General features: G+C 38.7%; 1 protein-coding gene and 1 pseudogene across 4 annotated transcripts in view; one reads left to right on the top strand and one right to left on the bottom strand.

Moving 5' to 3' along the window:
* Dync2h1 (dynein cytoplasmic 2 heavy chain 1) overlaps window positions 1–18,791 on the bottom strand; it is a 190,913-nt gene that overhangs the window by 98,159 nt on the left and 73,963 nt on the right. For all 4 annotated transcript variants that reach the window (XM_076926141.1, XM_076926138.1, XM_076926139.1 and 1 more), the window contains exons 53-59: window positions 16,874–16,955; window positions 13,412–13,566; window positions 10,459–10,596; window positions 8,790–8,903; window positions 8,163–8,323; window positions 4,041–4,164; window positions 3,276–3,397 (exon numbers count right to left, since the gene is read on the bottom strand). In XM_076926141.1, coding sequence (XP_076782256.1) covers window positions 3,276–3,397; window positions 4,041–4,164; window positions 8,163–8,323; window positions 8,790–8,903; window positions 10,459–10,596; window positions 13,412–13,566; window positions 16,874–16,955 — 896 coding nt within the window. The remainder of the gene's footprint in view (window positions 1–3,275; window positions 3,398–4,040; window positions 4,165–8,162; window positions 8,324–8,789; window positions 8,904–10,458; window positions 10,597–13,411; window positions 13,567–16,873; window positions 16,956–18,791) is intronic.
* LOC143439869 (U2 spliceosomal RNA) lies at window positions 10,147–10,277 on the top strand (annotated as a pseudogene).

Genomic DNA, 18,791 nt, shown 5'->3' with positions numbered 1-18,791 from the left:
TCCCTAACCTAAAGAAAGAGATGCTTATAAAGCTACAAGAAGCTTCTAGAACACCAGACTGAACCAGAAAAGAAAATCCTTCCACCAAATAATAATCAAAACACTATAAAGAACATAAAAAGAATTTTAAAAGCATGGGGAAATGGCCAAGTTACATATAAAGGCAGACCTAACAGAGTTACACCTGATTTCTCAACAGAGACTCTAAAAGCTACAATGGCCTGGGCAGAGGTCTTGTAGACCCTAATAGACCACAGATGTCAGCCCAGATTAGTATACTCAGAAAAACATTTAACCACCATAGATGAAAAAACAAGATAGTCCATGGCAAAACCAAATTTAAACAATACCTTTTCATTAACCCAGCCCTACACAGTATAATAGAAGGAATATTCTTTAACACAAGGATGGTAACTACATGCATGAAAATACAAGAAGTACTTTCACATTATTAAAATGAAAAGAAGAGAAACATACACACACAAACACCACCAACATTAAAATAACAAGAAAATAACAATCATTGGTCATTAATATCTCCCAACCTCAATGAACTCAATTCCTAGTAAAAAGACGTAAAATGTGTAAACAGAATCCATCATTCTGCCATATACAAGAAACACATCTTAACAACAAGGATAGTCATTATCTCCGTATAAAGGACTGGAAAATTGTTTTCCAAGGAAATGGACCTCTCCCCACCAAACAAAGCTGAAGCAGCCCTTCTAGTATCTAATAAAGTAGAATTTCAACCAAAAGTTATCAAAACAGAAATGGAAGGACACTTCATACTCATCAAAGAAAAAAATCTACCAAGAAGACATCTCAATTCTGAACATCTATGTTCCAAATGCAGGGGCACCCACATTCATAAAACAAACATTACTAAACTTTTAAATCATTCCTAGAACCCCACACATTAATACTGGGAGACTTCAACACCCCATTCTCACCAATGGACATCGAGGCAGCAACACAACAGAGAAATAATGAAACTAACAGAGGTTGTGATGCAAATGTACCCTAATAGACATCTATAGAACATTTCACTCAAACACAAAAGAATATGCCTTCTTCTCAGCTCTTCATGCATATATTGGCCATATATTCAGTCACAAAGCAAGCCTCAACAGATACAAGGAGATTGAAATAACCTCATGTACCTTATCAGATCACCATGGATTAAAGCTGGGCTTCAATAACACCAGAAACAACAGAGTCTACATATTCATGAAAACTGAATAACTCTCTACTCAATGATCACTAAGTTAGGGAAGAATAAAGAAAAATTAAACACTTTCTATAATTCAATGAAAATGAGGGCACAACATACCCAAACTTCTGGGACACTATGAAAGCAGTGCTAAGAGGAAAGTTCATAGTACTAAGTGCCCTCATAAGGAAATTGGAGAGTTCTCATACTGACAAATTAAAAGCACACCTGAAAGTTCTAGAAAACACACACACACACGAGGAGTTGATGACAGGAAATAATCAAACTCAGGGCTGAAATTAATCAGTTAGAAATAAAAGGACCAATACAAATAATCAATGAAAACCAAGAGCTGGTTCTTTGAGAAAATCAACAAGATAGACAAACCCTTAGCCAGACTAACTAAAAGGCAGAGAAACAGTACCCAAATTAGCAAAATCAGAAATAAAAGGGGAGATATAACAACAGACACTGAGGAAATCCAAAGAATCAAGTATTACTTCAAAAGACTGTACTCCACAAAATTGGAAAGTCTAAATGAAATGGATGATTTCATTTAGGCAGATACAAATTACCAAAGTTAAATCAAGATCAGGTAAATTATCTGAATAGTCCTATAACCCTCGGAAACAGAAGCAGTCATTAAAGTCTCCCAACCATAAAAACCTCTGGGCCAGATGGTTTTAGTGCAGACTTTTACCAGACTTTCAAAGAAGAGCTAACACCAATACTTCTCAAACTATTCCACAAAATAATAACAGAAGGAACACTGTCAAACTCATTTTTATGAGGCCACAATCACCCTGATACCTAACCATACAAAGGCTCAACAAAGAAAGAGAATTTCAGACCAATTTCCCTTATTAAGACTGATGCAAAAATACTCAATAAAATACTTGCAAACTGAATCCAAAAACACATCAAAGACATTATCCAACATGATCAAGTAAGTTTCATCCCAAGGATACAGTGGATTTCTGAGTTTGAGGACAGCATGGTCTACAGAGTGAGTTCCAGGATAGTCAGGGCTACACAGAGAAACCCTGTCTCGAAAAACCAAAAAAAAAAAAAAAACATGATCATCTCACTAGATACCTAAACACAATCAAGGCAATATACAGCAATCCAATAGGCAACATTAAATTAAATGCAGAATACTTAAAGCAATTCCATTAAATTCAGGGACAAGACTGCCCACTCTTTCCCTACCTTTCAATATAGTTCTTGAAGCACTAGCTAGAGCAATAAGACAGCAAAAGGATATCAAGGGGACACAAATGACACAAATTGGAAAGGATGAAGTAAAAGTAACACTATTCACAGGTAATATGATAGTATACACAACTGACCCCAAAAATCCGACCAGAAAACTTTTACAGCTGCTAAGTACCTTCAGGAAATTGTTTGGATGAAAAATTAACTCAAAGAAATCAGTACTCCTCCTCTACACCAGCAATAAATGGGCTGAGAAAGAAGTTAGTGAAACCTTCACAATAACCACAAATAAAATTAAATACCTTGGAGTAACTCTAACCAAGCAAGTGAAAGACCTGTATGAACTTCAAGTCTCTAAGTAAGGAATTTGAGGAAGATCTCAGAAGATGAAAAGATCTCCCATGCTCATTGATCGGCAGGATTAACATAGCCATCTTAAAAAAGCAATCTACAGATTCAATGCAATCCCTATCAAAAGTCCAACACAATTCTTTACAGATCTCGAAAAATTAATTCTCAACTTCTTATGGAAAAACAAAAAAACCCAAGATACCTAAAATAATTCTGAACAATCAAAAACAAACAAACAAACACCTTCTGGAGGGCTGGCTCACTGTCCCTGACTTCAAGCTACACTATAGAACCATAGTAACACAAACTGCATGGTATTGGTACAGAGACAGACAGATGGATCAACAGCATCCATTCAAAGACCCAGAAATAAACTCGCATACCTACAGACATTTGATTTTTTTACAAAAAAGCTAAACAATGTAAATAATACAATACACATATTAAACTGACTGCAATGCAGGTCAGACCATCCCGTACTTTGTGTTTGACTTACAATTCTAATCCTGACTGCTCTGTTTCCAGAGGCTGGATCCGTTCCAAGACATGGGAGTACTGGACATTGGCCTTAACCCAAGCAGCCAAAGGAGCAGCTGCAGTGCTGGCACGTTTAGCATTCTGAAAAAAAAATCATTACAAGGCATGTAGTACCTGACTTAACATCAGACACACATACAGTTAATGTCAACAATTATCTTCACATTTATTCTACTTAGGATTTTATTGATAGTTGAAACTACAATAAACTTTTTATTGAAAGAAGTAAGTATGAATTCTACTTGCAGTTTCAAATCAATCTCCTTTAAGCACATCTGATCTTTCAGAATTCACATGAGCCAACAAAACTACTCTGTCTTATTTATAAACAGTGCACATACCATTTTCTTTTTACATGGGATAAATTTTTATTAAATGAGAGCAAGTTTAAAAGCATTGTTACTGTTGTCAAAGGTTTAACATTTAAATAAAGAATTTAAAAAGTATCATTGAAGTTAAACTTCATTGAAATTTGATGCAAGTCTGGGGCAATAGATGCCCACCGCTCCAGAAGTACCCAACAGAGGAAAACGTGATGATGCTGGGAATGATGTGGGGCAAAGTGAGAGAAAAGAAAAGGAGAAGCAGATGGTGAACTCGAGATTCAAATCTATGCAGGAATAAACCTGAAGCTTTGCCTTTTTAATTTCAGCTTTTAGATGATCTAGACAAAGCATCCCACAGTAAAAACCAGATTACATATATAGCTTAGAACTGAAACTACCTTTGGATCAAAAGAGGCTTTGTTTTTGAAGAGAAGCTCCTCCACGCTCTCTCGTATCTCTCTAGGGATGTTCCGTGCATCAAAAGTTGCAATGTCTTCTCTCACACCCCTTTTTGCAAGGAAGCTAAGAAAAAGACACAATAATTCAAATATGGCCAACTCAAAATTTTTCTTTCTAAATAAACATGGCATGAATAGCATTTAAAGCCATTCAGTTAACAATACGAGGCTGTGAAGATTGAACATAAAGCTAATAACCATCATATTTTGATGAACAAGAAACACAAGCTTTGCGAGTGTGAGACAGTCTACCTGCCATCCCATGAATAACCTGGACATGGAACGTGAGAATTACACTGAGGTGCAGTCCACTCTCCCGACATGCAAAGCATTACACACTCCCATAGTCTAAACATACTTCCATAGTCTCCGAGGAACTTCCTACCATATCAACGAAGCCTAACCTCTGGCTCCAGAGGTAAAAAGGACTCCTTATCACCGACATGGATCTCAGTAACAGACACCAGCACCAATGTTCCGTGAAAGACTGAATCTAAGAGGCTCCATGCTTAGTCAATCCTAAGCCCTTTCCAGCTTATGTCTTATGCTATTCTAAATCACTCACTCCTCCCTTATTCTCTCTCTTACCTCTCCTTCTTTACCACCCTCTTTTTCTCTTCCTCACCCCTATCTTCAAACCATCCCCAAAGTACCAAGCTCACAGAATGTTTTCTTCATCAGTAACCTGTAGTGAAATCACAATGCTTTTCTACTATGTAAGGATTAAATTATTAAATTTAATAATGGCCATTCTTAAAGATTCTCAGGCATTCCTCTCTTCCTTGGTTAGTATTTTGAATAGTCACTTGCAGAGAGAAGATATTTATATTTCGATATGATCACACATACCTTAAAATTTCAGGGTAATCTCTGTACTATGTATTTAGATAAAAGTTAGTTTGAGAAATAATAAAGGAAATATTAAGAATGATCCAAGAAAAGACTGATAGGCAGCCATGATGCCAATCACAAGTAGCCCAACCCGAGAGAACGTGCCAGAGTATGGCTGTAACTGTACAACTGCAGAAGATGGGCAGGCGAAGTGAATGCAACAGAAGCAGTCATTCTGTCTAGTGAGGGGTTAAGAGGACATGTGTTGTTCAGGAAGCTGAGCCCTGTTCCAGGAAGGTTGAAGGCAGAGACAACTAACTTGATAGACATAAGTGGTGTCTTAGAGACAACCTTCAAATGGTAAAGAACCCATAGACAGTGATGAGGATAATTCAGAGGGAGTAGGTACTTGCATTCACTGTGTGAATGAAGAAAATGTCTGGCACTTGAAAATGCACTTGTCTGCTTTTCATGACCAAGTTCAATTTCCACTGTGAGACATGCCCTCACAGTGGAATGCCTCCAGAGTGGGCTGTTCTTCTCACTGTGGGATGGCCTCACACTGAGCTGCTCTGTGGGATGTCCTTACACTGGGCTGTTATCACAGTTGGGAATGCTCATAGTGGGCTCCCCTTATGGTGGCATATTCTCATGGTGAGATGACCTCAGGGTGGGATGTTATCATGCACTGATTTCTTAAGGAAACATAAAGGGAAATATGCCTCAGTGTTTTAGCCAATGTGAGGTTAATATTATCATTTCATCAGGGTTGGGTATCACCTAGGAGATAAGCCTTTGCTTTGTCAGGGATTCTCTAGATTAGGATACCCTCTAACATGAGGGATTATCCAGATTAGGCAAAACAAGTGGGAAGAAGCCCCAGGGACTGGGACCCTCAACTATAGAGAAGGAGAAAGCAAGTTGACCTCTAGGAGTTATCTATCTCCCTTGCTTCCTGACACTGGATCTAACCTGACCAGCTGCATCAAGCTTCTGCAGTCTTGAACTGTACTGTGAGTGGTATCCAAGCCCTTTTCCCCATAAGTGGCTTCTGTCAGAGTATTGTATCACAGCAACAGAAAAGTAACTAAGAGAGCAACCTAACAAGATAGTGCTGAGCATGGGGTTGGACATGTGAACTACGCTCTTCAAAAATGAGGATGAAAACACTTATTAGTAAATATTGGGACTACATGATGAATGGAGCACGACTTGGAAAATGACTTGATCAAATAACACTGTCAGAACAATAAAGAAAATTGGGAAAGAAATGCCCTGGTCCAGGGAATAAAGCCCCAGAAGTATAACATGTCAACTTGGATTTTAGATAAGGCCAAGCAATTCTTACAGTGATCCTTACCTCCAGGACTATGACATATGAAACCAGAGAGACCTGAGCTCGTCACTGCTAGCAGTGACTTCAGACACATTACTTAACATGTTCAAACTGAATTTCTTAAAGACGTGGGATGAGAACCTTCAGTTCACATAGTCACTATATTTGTGAAAATGGACAAATGAGCACAGATATTGACAGTGGGAGTGGAAGTGTGTCTGGGAACATTCCCACTAACAGGGGGCAGAGCCTCTGGAATGCTCTGTGGGAAAAAGTAAGGTAAGTTTGTTGATATGGGCAAGCAAAGCCTCAGAATGCTGGCAGGAGCTTAGAAGACAGAAAGGAATGCCAATAAGAAAGATGGCTCATGAGATGTCAAACATTAAGAATTACCTGCTACTTGTGTACACCTTCTTCCCTGTCCTGTGGCTCTGTGTGCGAGTACACTTAGTGGTCAGAGTTTAGTCATATAGTGGACACAATTTCAAGGCATTCCAGAATCTAGATTATCACTGACTGCTTTGGTTTTTGTTTCAGGAAAAAATTGCAAGCAAAAGCAAAGCAGAAAGATTTAAAAATCCCACAGTTTTTCCAAAAAAGAATAAGGCTTGATTGAATGAATGGATGGATGGATGGATGGATGGATGGATGGACGGACGGACAGACAGATGGATGATTCAATATGCTCTGAGACAAAGCATATAAAGTTTGGGAGGATCTCAAGCGTGAGGAGGATCAAGGCTTGAACTCATCTGAAGGGCTCTGCTATAGGCAGATAGTGCTGTGGAACCTTTTTCTCTCACACAGCTCCCAGTGACAGCTGTTTCCTGGAGATCAGTCACTGAGGCAGCAGTAGACATGATCTAAGCCCCCACCCCCACCCCTGCTAATGCTTAAACTAGTGGAAACCTGGCATTGTCATGTGATTGCAGAATTTGAAGGCATCCAAGAGGCAATAATTATGGGGAAATAGGGAACTCAAATAAAAATGCAAGAAGCCACAGGACGTACACAGGCCCTGAGAGGGTAATGAGTACAGCTGAAGATAAGGCAGAGAACTGAGGAAACAGAGGCAGCAGAAACAGAAACATGCAGACAAGAAGTCATCCCCAGAGTGAGGCCACGCAGGCTGAACACGCACAGCACTGCCCACACGCAGGCTGAACACGCACAGTGCTGCCCACAGGCAGGCCAAACACACACAGTGCTATCCAAACCCTTTGTAACTTACACCACAAAATTACATGTCCCATGCATGGAGCGGGCAGATTTAATGTTTACCATATTGGTTAGCATATTCACTTTGGTCTCAACTCCTTTCTTGTAGAATGTTTATGCTGTGGCATTACTTATTCAAAACCTACAGATTGCTTTTTAATTCTATAGGGCTAATAGCTAAAAAGACTGCCTAGAGTCTAGGTTGACAAAGAAGAAACTTTAGAACACTGAGCAATGCCAGAACCACTAAGACTGGGATCTCATGAAGATGGACAGAATGCATTTTGTCATGGAATGCTTTGTGGGGATGCTGTGGTTTAAAAAGATGTGTTTGGGTACCAAGCTAACAAAAAGGGTTAAGAATTTAGACAGTTACTCTTGATAATCAACTTGAGAGGATGGAGAAGTAACTGGGGAATTAGTAAAGCATACTCCTGACATTTCTAGAAAGGGTTAATGTATAGCACAACCCTATAGGCTGGAGCTCCAGATAGAATAAAAGGAGACATCATCTACAGATGTTTGCTTCCTGGCCCTGGTGATGTAAGCTGACTCACCTGTCCCTGCCGTGGTAAACACCTCTGACACTGTGATCCAAAACTATATGTGCAAGCAAGCAAAGGCCATTGGTAGAAAAAAAAAAAAAAAAAACATTCTGTATAAATTAAAAAACTTACCTTTTCATGCTTACCCATGATGTATCAAAGATACCCATTAACCTCAAAACTCCTTCAAGAATGTCTCGGATTACATCGGGTGGCATTCGTAGTGAGCGGATTTCTGAAAGAGATTCTGGCCTAATGTTTCCAACTGCTAGCTTAGCTTCATTGACTAGAGGCTAAAAGACAAGAACATTAGGAGCTGTCAATGTGTGTGCTTTTCAAAATCGGTAAGGTTTTACAATCATGTAATACGTATTGACTTTTAGTCAAATGATCACAGTTCCTAATGGCCTTACTTTTTTAAACACACACACAAAAAAAGAATACTCATACAGATCAACTAAGCCATCATGACTGAGACATCTTAACTTAGCAAATCTAATTTGTTTTGAGATACTTTTTTCCCAGAGGATCTTTACATTGTAGGAAAAGCCTGGCTACTTAGTCAAGTGTGCAGAAACCAGACTTAACAGTTTGCCTGCTTGCTTCTGTTTCCATGATTGACACTTTGCACAGACCATACTGGCAACGGTGCTACAGGATGGCCTGCGCTACGACAGCACTGACACTCCAGTGCCACTCGAGGCAGATGTGGGAGAGGATCGCATTCACGCTTTGTCAGAACACACAGTTTTAACTTACTTGTACTTCTTTTAATTCATCATCAATTTTACTTTTTCTCTCTTCAATTTTAATAACTTCTTCTGCTATTCGCTGTTTCAGTCTTTCAAGTTCTGTCTTTTGCTCACTAGCATCCTACAGGAATAGGATTATGACATTACAATCACATATACTTCACTCAGTGTTTAAAAGCATAACAACAAACATTAGCCTTTGCTAAAACGGTGTTTCCTGTTTTTTTTATATTAATTTTGAGTCAATAGCATGATAAAGGCAATTTTTTCAATTGAGGGTCCTCTTCCCCTCATAACTCTTGCTTGTGTCAAGTTGACAAAAAATGAACTAAACAACCATGATAGTCAAAAAAATTGTATTTGAGAAATAGATAAAACAGAATTATGGCAGACAGATCTAGTATGATTTATAAGTTCTGTTCAAAAGTCAGCTCTACTTTACCACCATCAATAGAACAGAAACATGGGATAGGAAAATTGTAAGTTCATTCTCAAGCCTGCCTTATTCTGCAAATGAAAAACTGGGCTGAAAAGATATATTTTATGGGTAACTGTACATTACAGCTCCCAGGAGAGACTGAGCTACAGAACACAAAGGGATGGGCAGCTTCACAGCCCTCCAATGCTGGTGGTAAAATGATGTAATGGACAAAGCACAGGGCACATGCAGACATGACACCCATGCAAAGAAACAGAACATACATGTTGGTTGCACACAGGTCCAACAGATTTAACATATTAAACTGAAGTGGGAATTTCTGGTTTTACTGGAGACTCAGTTGTGTCATGTGATGTTTTTTCTGGAAGCTGTCTTATGAGAGGATGTTTTGCTGAGATCAGACACATGGTGTTTTTCTGAAACCTGTCTGGTGGAAGGGCATGTGATATTTTGCTGGAGGGAACGCTTGAGAGGACACGTGATGTATGTAAAGGATATAAGTATAACCCAGCAGACAGTGGACAGTGGACACTGCTCTGGCATTGGTTCGCCTTGCTGCTAGTTTTGGTTGGGCTTCTCTAACACTGGTCTTCACTGATGATGCTCTTGCATTGGTTCACCTTGCTTTCTGCACTGATATTCTCTTGTTGTGACGTCTTAGAGAGAAACACAGAAAAGAACTTCTCCTGATATTTCAGAAACTACTTGCTGCTTCCATGAACTTGTGCCAATAGGCAGATCTTCATGGTTTCTTTTGGACCAAGCCACTGATTATGATTCATGTTTGGTGTTTGCACCTGAAAGAACTATTTCTAAACAGGTCCATGTCCCCTTTGTCCTATTAACCATCATCCTTCCCTACCTTTGGGTGGTGGGCTATAAGGGTGGTTGAAGCATTTAAGAGCCTTAATTAAAGTGGGTTTTGATAGCTTCTCTACCTTTTGGCTAAGATCAAGTATAGTATCTGTTCTTATCAGTTTAAAATGGGTTTTGAAAAATATAGCCAACAGAAACAGCTAATAAAAGTGCATGCAACATCTGAGGGCTTGACACCATCAGTATGAACTACGTGGAAAATAACATGCATGTTCTCTAAAGGTCAATGTGAGACAGTATGGATGAACTAGCTCTTTTAATCTAAGCTAAAAACATTATTTTTCACACTGATTGACAAGTGCTACAGAATTCCTCTACTTCACTTATTTATCTACTGGCACCTGGCCCTCCCAAACATCACCTGCATGGACACTGTGATCTCCTGAAGGGCTGAGTCCGCTTCATCCTGCTTTATTCGAAGCAGGATACTCTGCTCCCCGGCCTTTCTGTTCAGCTCATCCACCAGAGCTTTGGCTTCATTTAGTTTAGACACGCCAGCCTAAATCAACACAACATTGATTGCAGATATTTACATTCAGGAAAGCCCTACATGAAACAATCACTCAAATAGAGAAGGAGACCATTCTTTTTCTTCTTTGCTAACCAGAAGGTTTTATCATATCCATCAAGATGTACTAAAATACCTGGTAAGAGATTTAAGGAAAAATATACTTTAAAGCACTAGTTGTCAATCCCTTTGTGGTCACATAACAATCAGATATCGTGAATATCAAATATTTACATTACAATTCATAACAGTAGAAAAATCACAATCATGAAGTAGCAACAAAATAATTTTATGGTTGGGGGTCACCACGACATGAGGAGCTGTATTAAAGGGTTACAGCATTAGGAAAGGGGAGAGCATGACAGTGAACGCTGAATAAAGCAACATAATACTTAATCTAATTAGTGGGATGACTGTTTTTTATGCATTGTATGTGACAGAAAGAAAAGAAAGTTTTAGTGAACCTTTCACCCTGTAAGCAGAGTGAGTCTTTCTTACTGTAGGCTTGGTTTGTCTTTGTGCACCTCACACACAGTGCTGGCAGACATCATCAAAATTATCCCTGCATCGGACCTGACATGGCCATTTTAGGACCCTATTGTACTCCCCACCATAAATCTAAGGGATAGCCATGGAAACAAATTCTTATTCTTCTATTAATTAAGTGCAGTTTCTGTTCTCTGTCAAATTTAGAGAGAAGGGCAAGGAAAAAGGACAATATAAACAATATTTATGGAGCACTTAAACATAACATAGATATCACACAGAAGTTTGTCTAATATACTTACATTTAACTAACTCAATGCAGGAACAATTCTGCAAGTTAAAATAATTTACCCAAAGTCCCATTAAGAACTAAGTCAGAAAAGCAACCCTCCCCAAATCATATTTACTTACTGGCTTCATACCCTCTTAGTTCCCCACCTAACTAGATGGTAAGATACTTTTGTGGAAATCACTGCATACCTCACACTTTGGTTACAGGATAGTGAGGCATCAGTCTTGAACTTAATCTGTCCTGCTGACTAGCTTCCATATAGCAGGAAGGTGCTATGTATGGTTCAAAAAAAATATGGTTTTATTCAGCACTGAACCCTAGTTAACCCACTTCTGACCTGTCAGGTAAACTGTGCTCACAGGAGCAATAGTGCAAGACTGGATTTGAAGACCACTTCACAGGTCAAATTCATGATAGGCACTGTTACTATAGTCAGATCCATGACTATGGATGCCATGGGGCCAAGAGGAGGGTCTACTGATGCTGTTTTCCTACCAAATGGTCAGGTTGTCAAATTCCCTTCTAAATACAAGTGTGTCTCAGTGCCAGTGGTGCCAGTCTTAATCAGAGAAGCTTCTTATTGTAATAGGTGGTGCTTAAGTCTACAGTCCTGAGAGTAAAAGACTGTCAGTGTTTAGCCATAGAGCAACATCTATGCCAAGCCCTCACTCTAAGATGCAGGGAACATCAAGGAAGAAGGAGAAGAAAGAGAGTGTGTGAGGCAGAGACTGGGAAGCAGCACCGCCACTCCTCTCCTCTAGACATGCCATGGCTACTGCACATATGGAAAAGAGCGCTCTGGTTGCCTCACCAAGACTCAAACAAGATGAACCCAATTCTAAATTCCAGCCTGGGTGTGAGAAAGGGCACTACAGGGCTCTACTCCTCATTGAAGAGCTATTGGTAATTAATGGCTTCTGGCAGACACTCTCTTCCTCTCTTTGAAGGCATAGTCACTGGTAGTCTCCTCCATGTCCCAGGGGATGACCCCATGGTCGCATACACATAGACAACACCAAATAGACTCGATGGGTAAGAAGAGAAGTCTTAAAGGAAGATTTAAATAATTTGGTCTTAAATTAAGTTGGATACTACTATTTTACCCTACTAGAGAGAAGGTAGAAATCTGGAAAAGAATATATTCTCTGAGAAGCTTAGAAGCTGGCATTCTGGTGTGTGTGTGTATATGTGTGTATGTATGTGTGTGTATGTGTGTGTATGTATGTGTGTGTGTGTGTGGTGTGTGTGTTTGTGTGTGTGTGTGTTTGTGTGTGTGTGTGTTTGTGTGTGTGTGTGTGTGTGTGTGTGGTGTGTGTGTGTGTGGGGTGTGTGTGTGTGTGTGTGTGTGTATGTGTGTGTTGCATATAGTGCTGGGGATTCACTCCCAGCACTATACTCTGGTCTCTACCTCAGAGGCTGGCATTTTAAAACCACATTTAAGTCTCTATATTTAGAATAATACACAAAGAAAACTTCAGAATGTGAAGTGACATGGGTAAGAACATTATTTTATATAATTTTAACCAAAAACAATAGTTTGCTTTCAAAACATAATTTCAGTTTCACAGTGTCAAATATTAAACTTTGTAGTGATATTTACAAAGCATTGCTTAGTTTTCCTTTATTCGCTTTCTTTTTCGTTTTCTGGTCTTCTAATTAGCCTGGGCTAGCTCAAACTCCCAATCCTCCTGCCTCAGCCTCTCAAATATTTTGTTACAAGCATAGATAATGCCCAACTAAATAAAAAGACCCTGAGAGGAAGTACTATACCTGTTTAAGATAATAAATGTTATCCTTCAAAAGTGAAATAACTATTCAGGAAGAGAAACTCCTTACTATAATCCAGTGGGAAGTACTGTAGAGAAGTATAATTATTTCTGAGGGTTTATTATATATTATTTACTTATATTAAGTATATGACACATGAAACATCCATTGTGAACTGCATAATCATTCCCTATAAACAGCAACTCAAGACATAATAATTAAAAACTAAAAATAAACTCTTGATGATTACTAGAACTATACCTGTAAATGACTCTGTCTTTTCAGTAACTCCTTCTTCTTGCTGCTGCTGATGGCAGAATACACATGCAGAAAGGTCATGTATCTGCTTGGGGTGGCCCCATAAGCTTTACAAGACTCATGGATTAATAAGAATAACTTTATAAAGTCAGGATCAACTAGAAAAAGACATGAAGTGAAAGTTACCCATAAGCACGATGCATTAAGAATTATATCAAATAATCTTACCTATATCTCAGATAGTTATAAACACAGCCCTTTCTTAAAAACATAAAAGCATCCATAGCTCCTATGCTCCTTAAGGATTTGACCACAATGGTTGCAGTGGCCTCTATCTATGCATTGTTATTTACTTCTCCTGAACACAGGTATTGCTGTAAAATCAATCTAATAATTAGCATTAATTATTCTAATAATAATTTATTCCAATTATTATCGATCACAATAATTGTAATACAATTAAGTTACATTTTAAAATCTAATAATTATTCTTACAATTAACATTATATATGTAATCAAAAAGACAACACAGTAAAAGCTACCTGAAAGAAGATATTCTAAACCAATTAAAATGTCATTTGATAAAGAAGGGGAAAATACTTCAAAACCCAGAAAGTTAAGAGTGTGTTCACATAGAGTTCAATGTGTTTGTGATCAATCCCACACTTGCTCTCACTGACCACCTGCATTCTCTACTGCAATGAAAGAAGCCTACTTCTCCTTACTGCCTCAATCCAGAAGCCACAGACGGAGCACAATTGGCTCACCCTTTCCTTTATGCCACAGTCATTACAGTCTAGCCTCATGGTAACCATTTCCCAACACCCTCCAAGTTCATTCTTTCTCAGCTTACCTCCTTCTTGGCTCAGGCCTTGTCTGCCCCATGTCACAGAAATGCACTTCTAAAGTGGTCTAGTTACATGCCACTTTCCCTATACTGACCACTTGATAATAACTGGAGGAATAAAATGTGGGGATGGAGTAGTGGGGTGGGGTGGGGTGGGGGGCAGGGAGACAGACTGAGAGAGTCTACTTTAAAAGAAAATCCTAATTATATTCCTATTGAAATCTCTCAAAAACCCCAGAGGCCTCAAATTAGATTGCAAATTCAGAATACTATGCTAAGCTTTGGTCTACTGACCTTGACCATCCTTTCTCTTCATTTAAGCTGACCCGACCTACCTTCCAGATCCTTTTACCACTACCTTGCAGTTCCATAAAAGTGTACATGCTCCTTTCCAAGCTGTCTTCAGAAACCGTTCCAGATTGCTGCTTAGAGTACGTCTACTTCCTATGATACTTGGCACATCAAAACTGTACCTCTCAGCACACTTTAGATGAACTTCTACCACTGCTTTCTTGCTATATCCAAGTTTAATGTCTATGTGAAACACTTGTGGTTTCACTAGGCTATTAGCTCCTTAGTAAACTGCCCTGCATCTAGCATAAACAACTTCAGTAAACATTTCATGATTAGATGCTTATGTTAAAGAATGAATATGGCGGCTCTGTCTGGGGGTCCATTTTCAGCTTCAAGTCATGTACTTTTGCTGCCAACATGTTGATGTTGTTAAAGACAAGCTTTAACATGATGGGCAGGAATAAAAGTATTCTCGGGACAAAAAGGGCTAGCATGATCAAGCTATATATGCCATTCTTGAAGCTTGACCAAAATACTGAACTCAGGCCATGGGTAATTTTATCAGAATTATCTGCAGCATCAAAGCTCAACAGATCAGCATTGTTTAAATTCATAATCTCACTATGCAAAGTTAAAACATCCAGGGAGGTGTTAGGATTATGCCCAATACCCTACAGGTGTCTTTAAACTTTGTTCTAATTATAATGACTATCATTTTAAATTTTAGAAGTAACACCACTCCTTTGGTATTTGTCATGACACTCGAGATGGCTCCTAATTCTTAAACTCTGAACCTCCTTCTGATAATTTGAATAGGATATACAACATCAATACTTGTTCCAAACACATATATAAATCCTCTTGCATACTCAACACATTAGTAACACTTTTTCGCTAGATGATTAACAAAAGTAGCTGTCTTAGATTCTGCACAGAGCCCTACCAACCTAAGACAGAATTGCATTGCTTTTGATAATGCATATTCCATGACTTGTAAGAAAGGCATTCTTGTCAGAATAACCTAAGATAGGCTCAGTCTGGTTTATGCAATAAAAAAAAAAAAAAAAAAAAACGGGAGATGTGAAGAGCTTTTGGGGCTGCATGGCAGGAATCTAACATTGGCCAAGGACAAGGAAATGGGCTGCTTGGAAGGAATCTGACATTAGACTAGAACAAAGAAGTAACTTCAGGCAGAAATTTAAACCCTAGGCTAAAACAAAGAAAAAATTTCAGGCAAGAATCTAAATCTTAAACTGGAACATAGAAGTAGGCTTCAGGCATGAAAATGACTTTGGGCTAGGACAGGGAGGTAGGCTCAGATATTTTGGTTATCTTGATAAGCCCTTAGAAATAATGATCACAGGAGTGATTACTGGACTCTGTTTATTGTCCTGCGTGTTCTTTGACTATCTGGGTTTATTGTCTTGACTATTGACTATTTGCATCTATTGTAATGCTAGTTCCTCAACCTAGAACTGACCTTAGTACTTGCACATAATTTAAATAGTATAAAAGCAAAAAAGGAGAAGGAGGGATAGGATAGGGGAATTAATGGGGGGAGGATGGGGAAGGGGATAACATCTGAAATGTAAATAAATAAAATATCAAATTTAAAAAAAGAATGAATATGGCTATGGTATAAAAATAGCTTATTCAAAATTAATGTTGAATATTATTACAATTGAGAAACTACCATCTATACTCAGACAATATCACAAAACTTTTCTGGACTCAAGTGAAGTTATATGGCACAAATACTGATCAGAGTCAAAACAATATAATCAGGATTTCACTAGGTCAAAACTTCTTTGTTTGTGAATGGTTAGAGAATGGGGGTGGAGGACAATGTGTTCAAGTTCATATGGGGGTACACGTGTGTATGAGGGTACACATGCTCAGAGAGGCCAAAGGTCAACCTCAGGTGACACTGTCCAGAAGTTGTCTCCACCATAAGGCCAGGCCAGCTGACTAGGAAACACAGGATTCTCCTGCCTCTGACTTCCTAGCACTAGGGTTACAAGCAACTGCCATACTGAGACTCAAACTCAGGCCTTACGCATGACACAAGTGGTTTACTAAGATATCTCTCCAGCCTTGCAAAAATAATTTTTGAATTTCTGACATTATTATGAAGATTCTTTTGGCTTGCATATGATACAAATTTAATTTAAAATTAAAGCAAGCTTCAAAATTCCATTGACAAGAAACTTGTTAACAATTTTCATTATTTAAATTCAAAATTGCCTTTCATGAATCTATAACATGAAAAAAGTAGCATCTCATAAATACACATTTTTAAAAATTCAATTACACCAAAATACTACCTGAATGTTTTTTCTTTTCATCTTTTCTTTTTTTTTCATATTTGTCTTCACCATCTGTTTCACTGAATAACATTTCTGGTATCTAAAATACAGAACAGTTCTTTAAAATTGAATGAAATGTAACCCAAAACAAATTCTTTAACTAATGCTGAGCTTCCATTAGCTGATTTATGACAAAGCAGCAAAGTTTCTAAGGTTTTAAGGGAGCATTTGTGGGGTACAGTATATTAGGAGGAGCACTTGTGAGGGAAGCACATGCAAGCATGTGGAAGTGTGTATTCACGCTCACAGAAAGCAGAGGATAATCCAGTGGCATTCTTAGGAATGGTAAGCCCCTCCATGGGGACAGGGCCTCTTGCTGTGCTCTCCAGACTTGCTTCCTGGCTAAGACCTGCCTGATCCTGCTTCCCCAGAGCTGGGATTATAAGCATGCACCACCATGCCCAATTTTTTACATGGCTTACGGAAGATGCAAACTTGGTCCTCAACCTTGTTTCATGCTTGGGTGGTAAGCTATACTTTGAGTATCCCACCCTCATACCAGGACACTCTTGCCTTTTAGCCTGACTCCTTCTCAAAATCAGACCCCTCTCAGCCTCTGCACCAATCTACAGTCTAGGGTCGCAAGTACCTCTGTACTTCAAACCCTCTGTATTAGCTAATATCACTCCTCTGCTTCAAACCCTAATTTACCTCTTCATTAGCTAAACTCCTTAGGTAAAGTGTAATTCCATTTGTGCAGGTGTCCTCAGTTCCCTCCCCACACTTGTTTCATCACACTCAAGGAGGAAAACTACAATATTGGCTAAATTCAAGTCAGCACTTGCCCAGGTGTAAACGAGTATACAGATGGCTTGAGAAGAGACACAACTGCTCTAGCTGACCTCGAGGAAACAGGCTCAACCTCTCCCTTCTTTCATTACCACAAAGTACTCCAAGTGTCTTATTTCATCTCTTCAGCCTGCCAAGCATCTTCTCTCATCCTTCATCAAGTAAAAATATCACTTCTGAATGCAGGGATTAAAAACAGAAGTGTATCCAAAGCCTTACACATGCTCACTTACTATTCTCATAGAACAAAAAAACTTGCCTGCTCTCTTATCTGTTTGCCGAAATCTAATTTGTCTATGATGTGAATGACATCACCCTAATGCTGAAATATACCAGACATGAATATGTATTTCTATTTCACAAAAATGAGTAAGCAGTTGGGAATATGAATGTCATTCAAAGCACAATGTCTAAGGTTATTGCTGATTCAAACTAAAATAAGTGGATCGTAGTTTCAGTGGTGCTAGGAGTTCACACATTAAATTCAAATCCTTTTAAACATTTTGGAATATTAGTGTGGTTTTTAAAAGAACTTAAATTGCCGGGTGGTGGCGGCACACGCCTTTAGTCCCAGCACTTGGGAGGCAGAGGCAGGCAGATTTCTGAGTTCAAGGCCAGCCTGATCTACCAAGTGAGTTCCAGGACAGCCAAGGCTACACAGAGAAACCCTGTCTCAACCCCCCCCCCAAAAAAAAAAAAAAAAAAACAACTTAAATTTTCACTTTGTAAAATTCTTAACTATGATGCTTGGCAGGCAGTGGTGCATGTCTTTAATCTCGACAGTTGGGAGAGGCAGGGAGACCTCTAAGTTCAAAGTCAGCCTGGTCTGCAGAGTGAGTTCCAGAACAGCCAGAGCTAGACAGAGAAATTCTGTTTTGATCTGGTTAAGAAAAAAAATTCTTACTACCATTTTTTTTAAATTCTAGACTATCACTTAGTAGTCTAATAAATCCAAGGCATAAAATTTTTAAAAAGATAATTATCTCTTTATTCCATTAAAATTTCTACACTCAACTAAAAGTTTCACTCCAAAGTTCTACATTCTACCAAAGTATCCTAAGATAAAAGAAATCGGAGATGATATCAG

This window comes from Arvicanthis niloticus, chromosome 27 (assembly GCF_011762505.2).
Source record: "Arvicanthis niloticus isolate mArvNil1 chromosome 27, mArvNil1.pat.X, whole genome shotgun sequence".
NCBI lineage: Eukaryota > Metazoa > Chordata > Mammalia > Rodentia > Muridae > Arvicanthis > Arvicanthis niloticus.
This window is presented reverse-complemented; position numbering and strand designations above follow the sequence as displayed.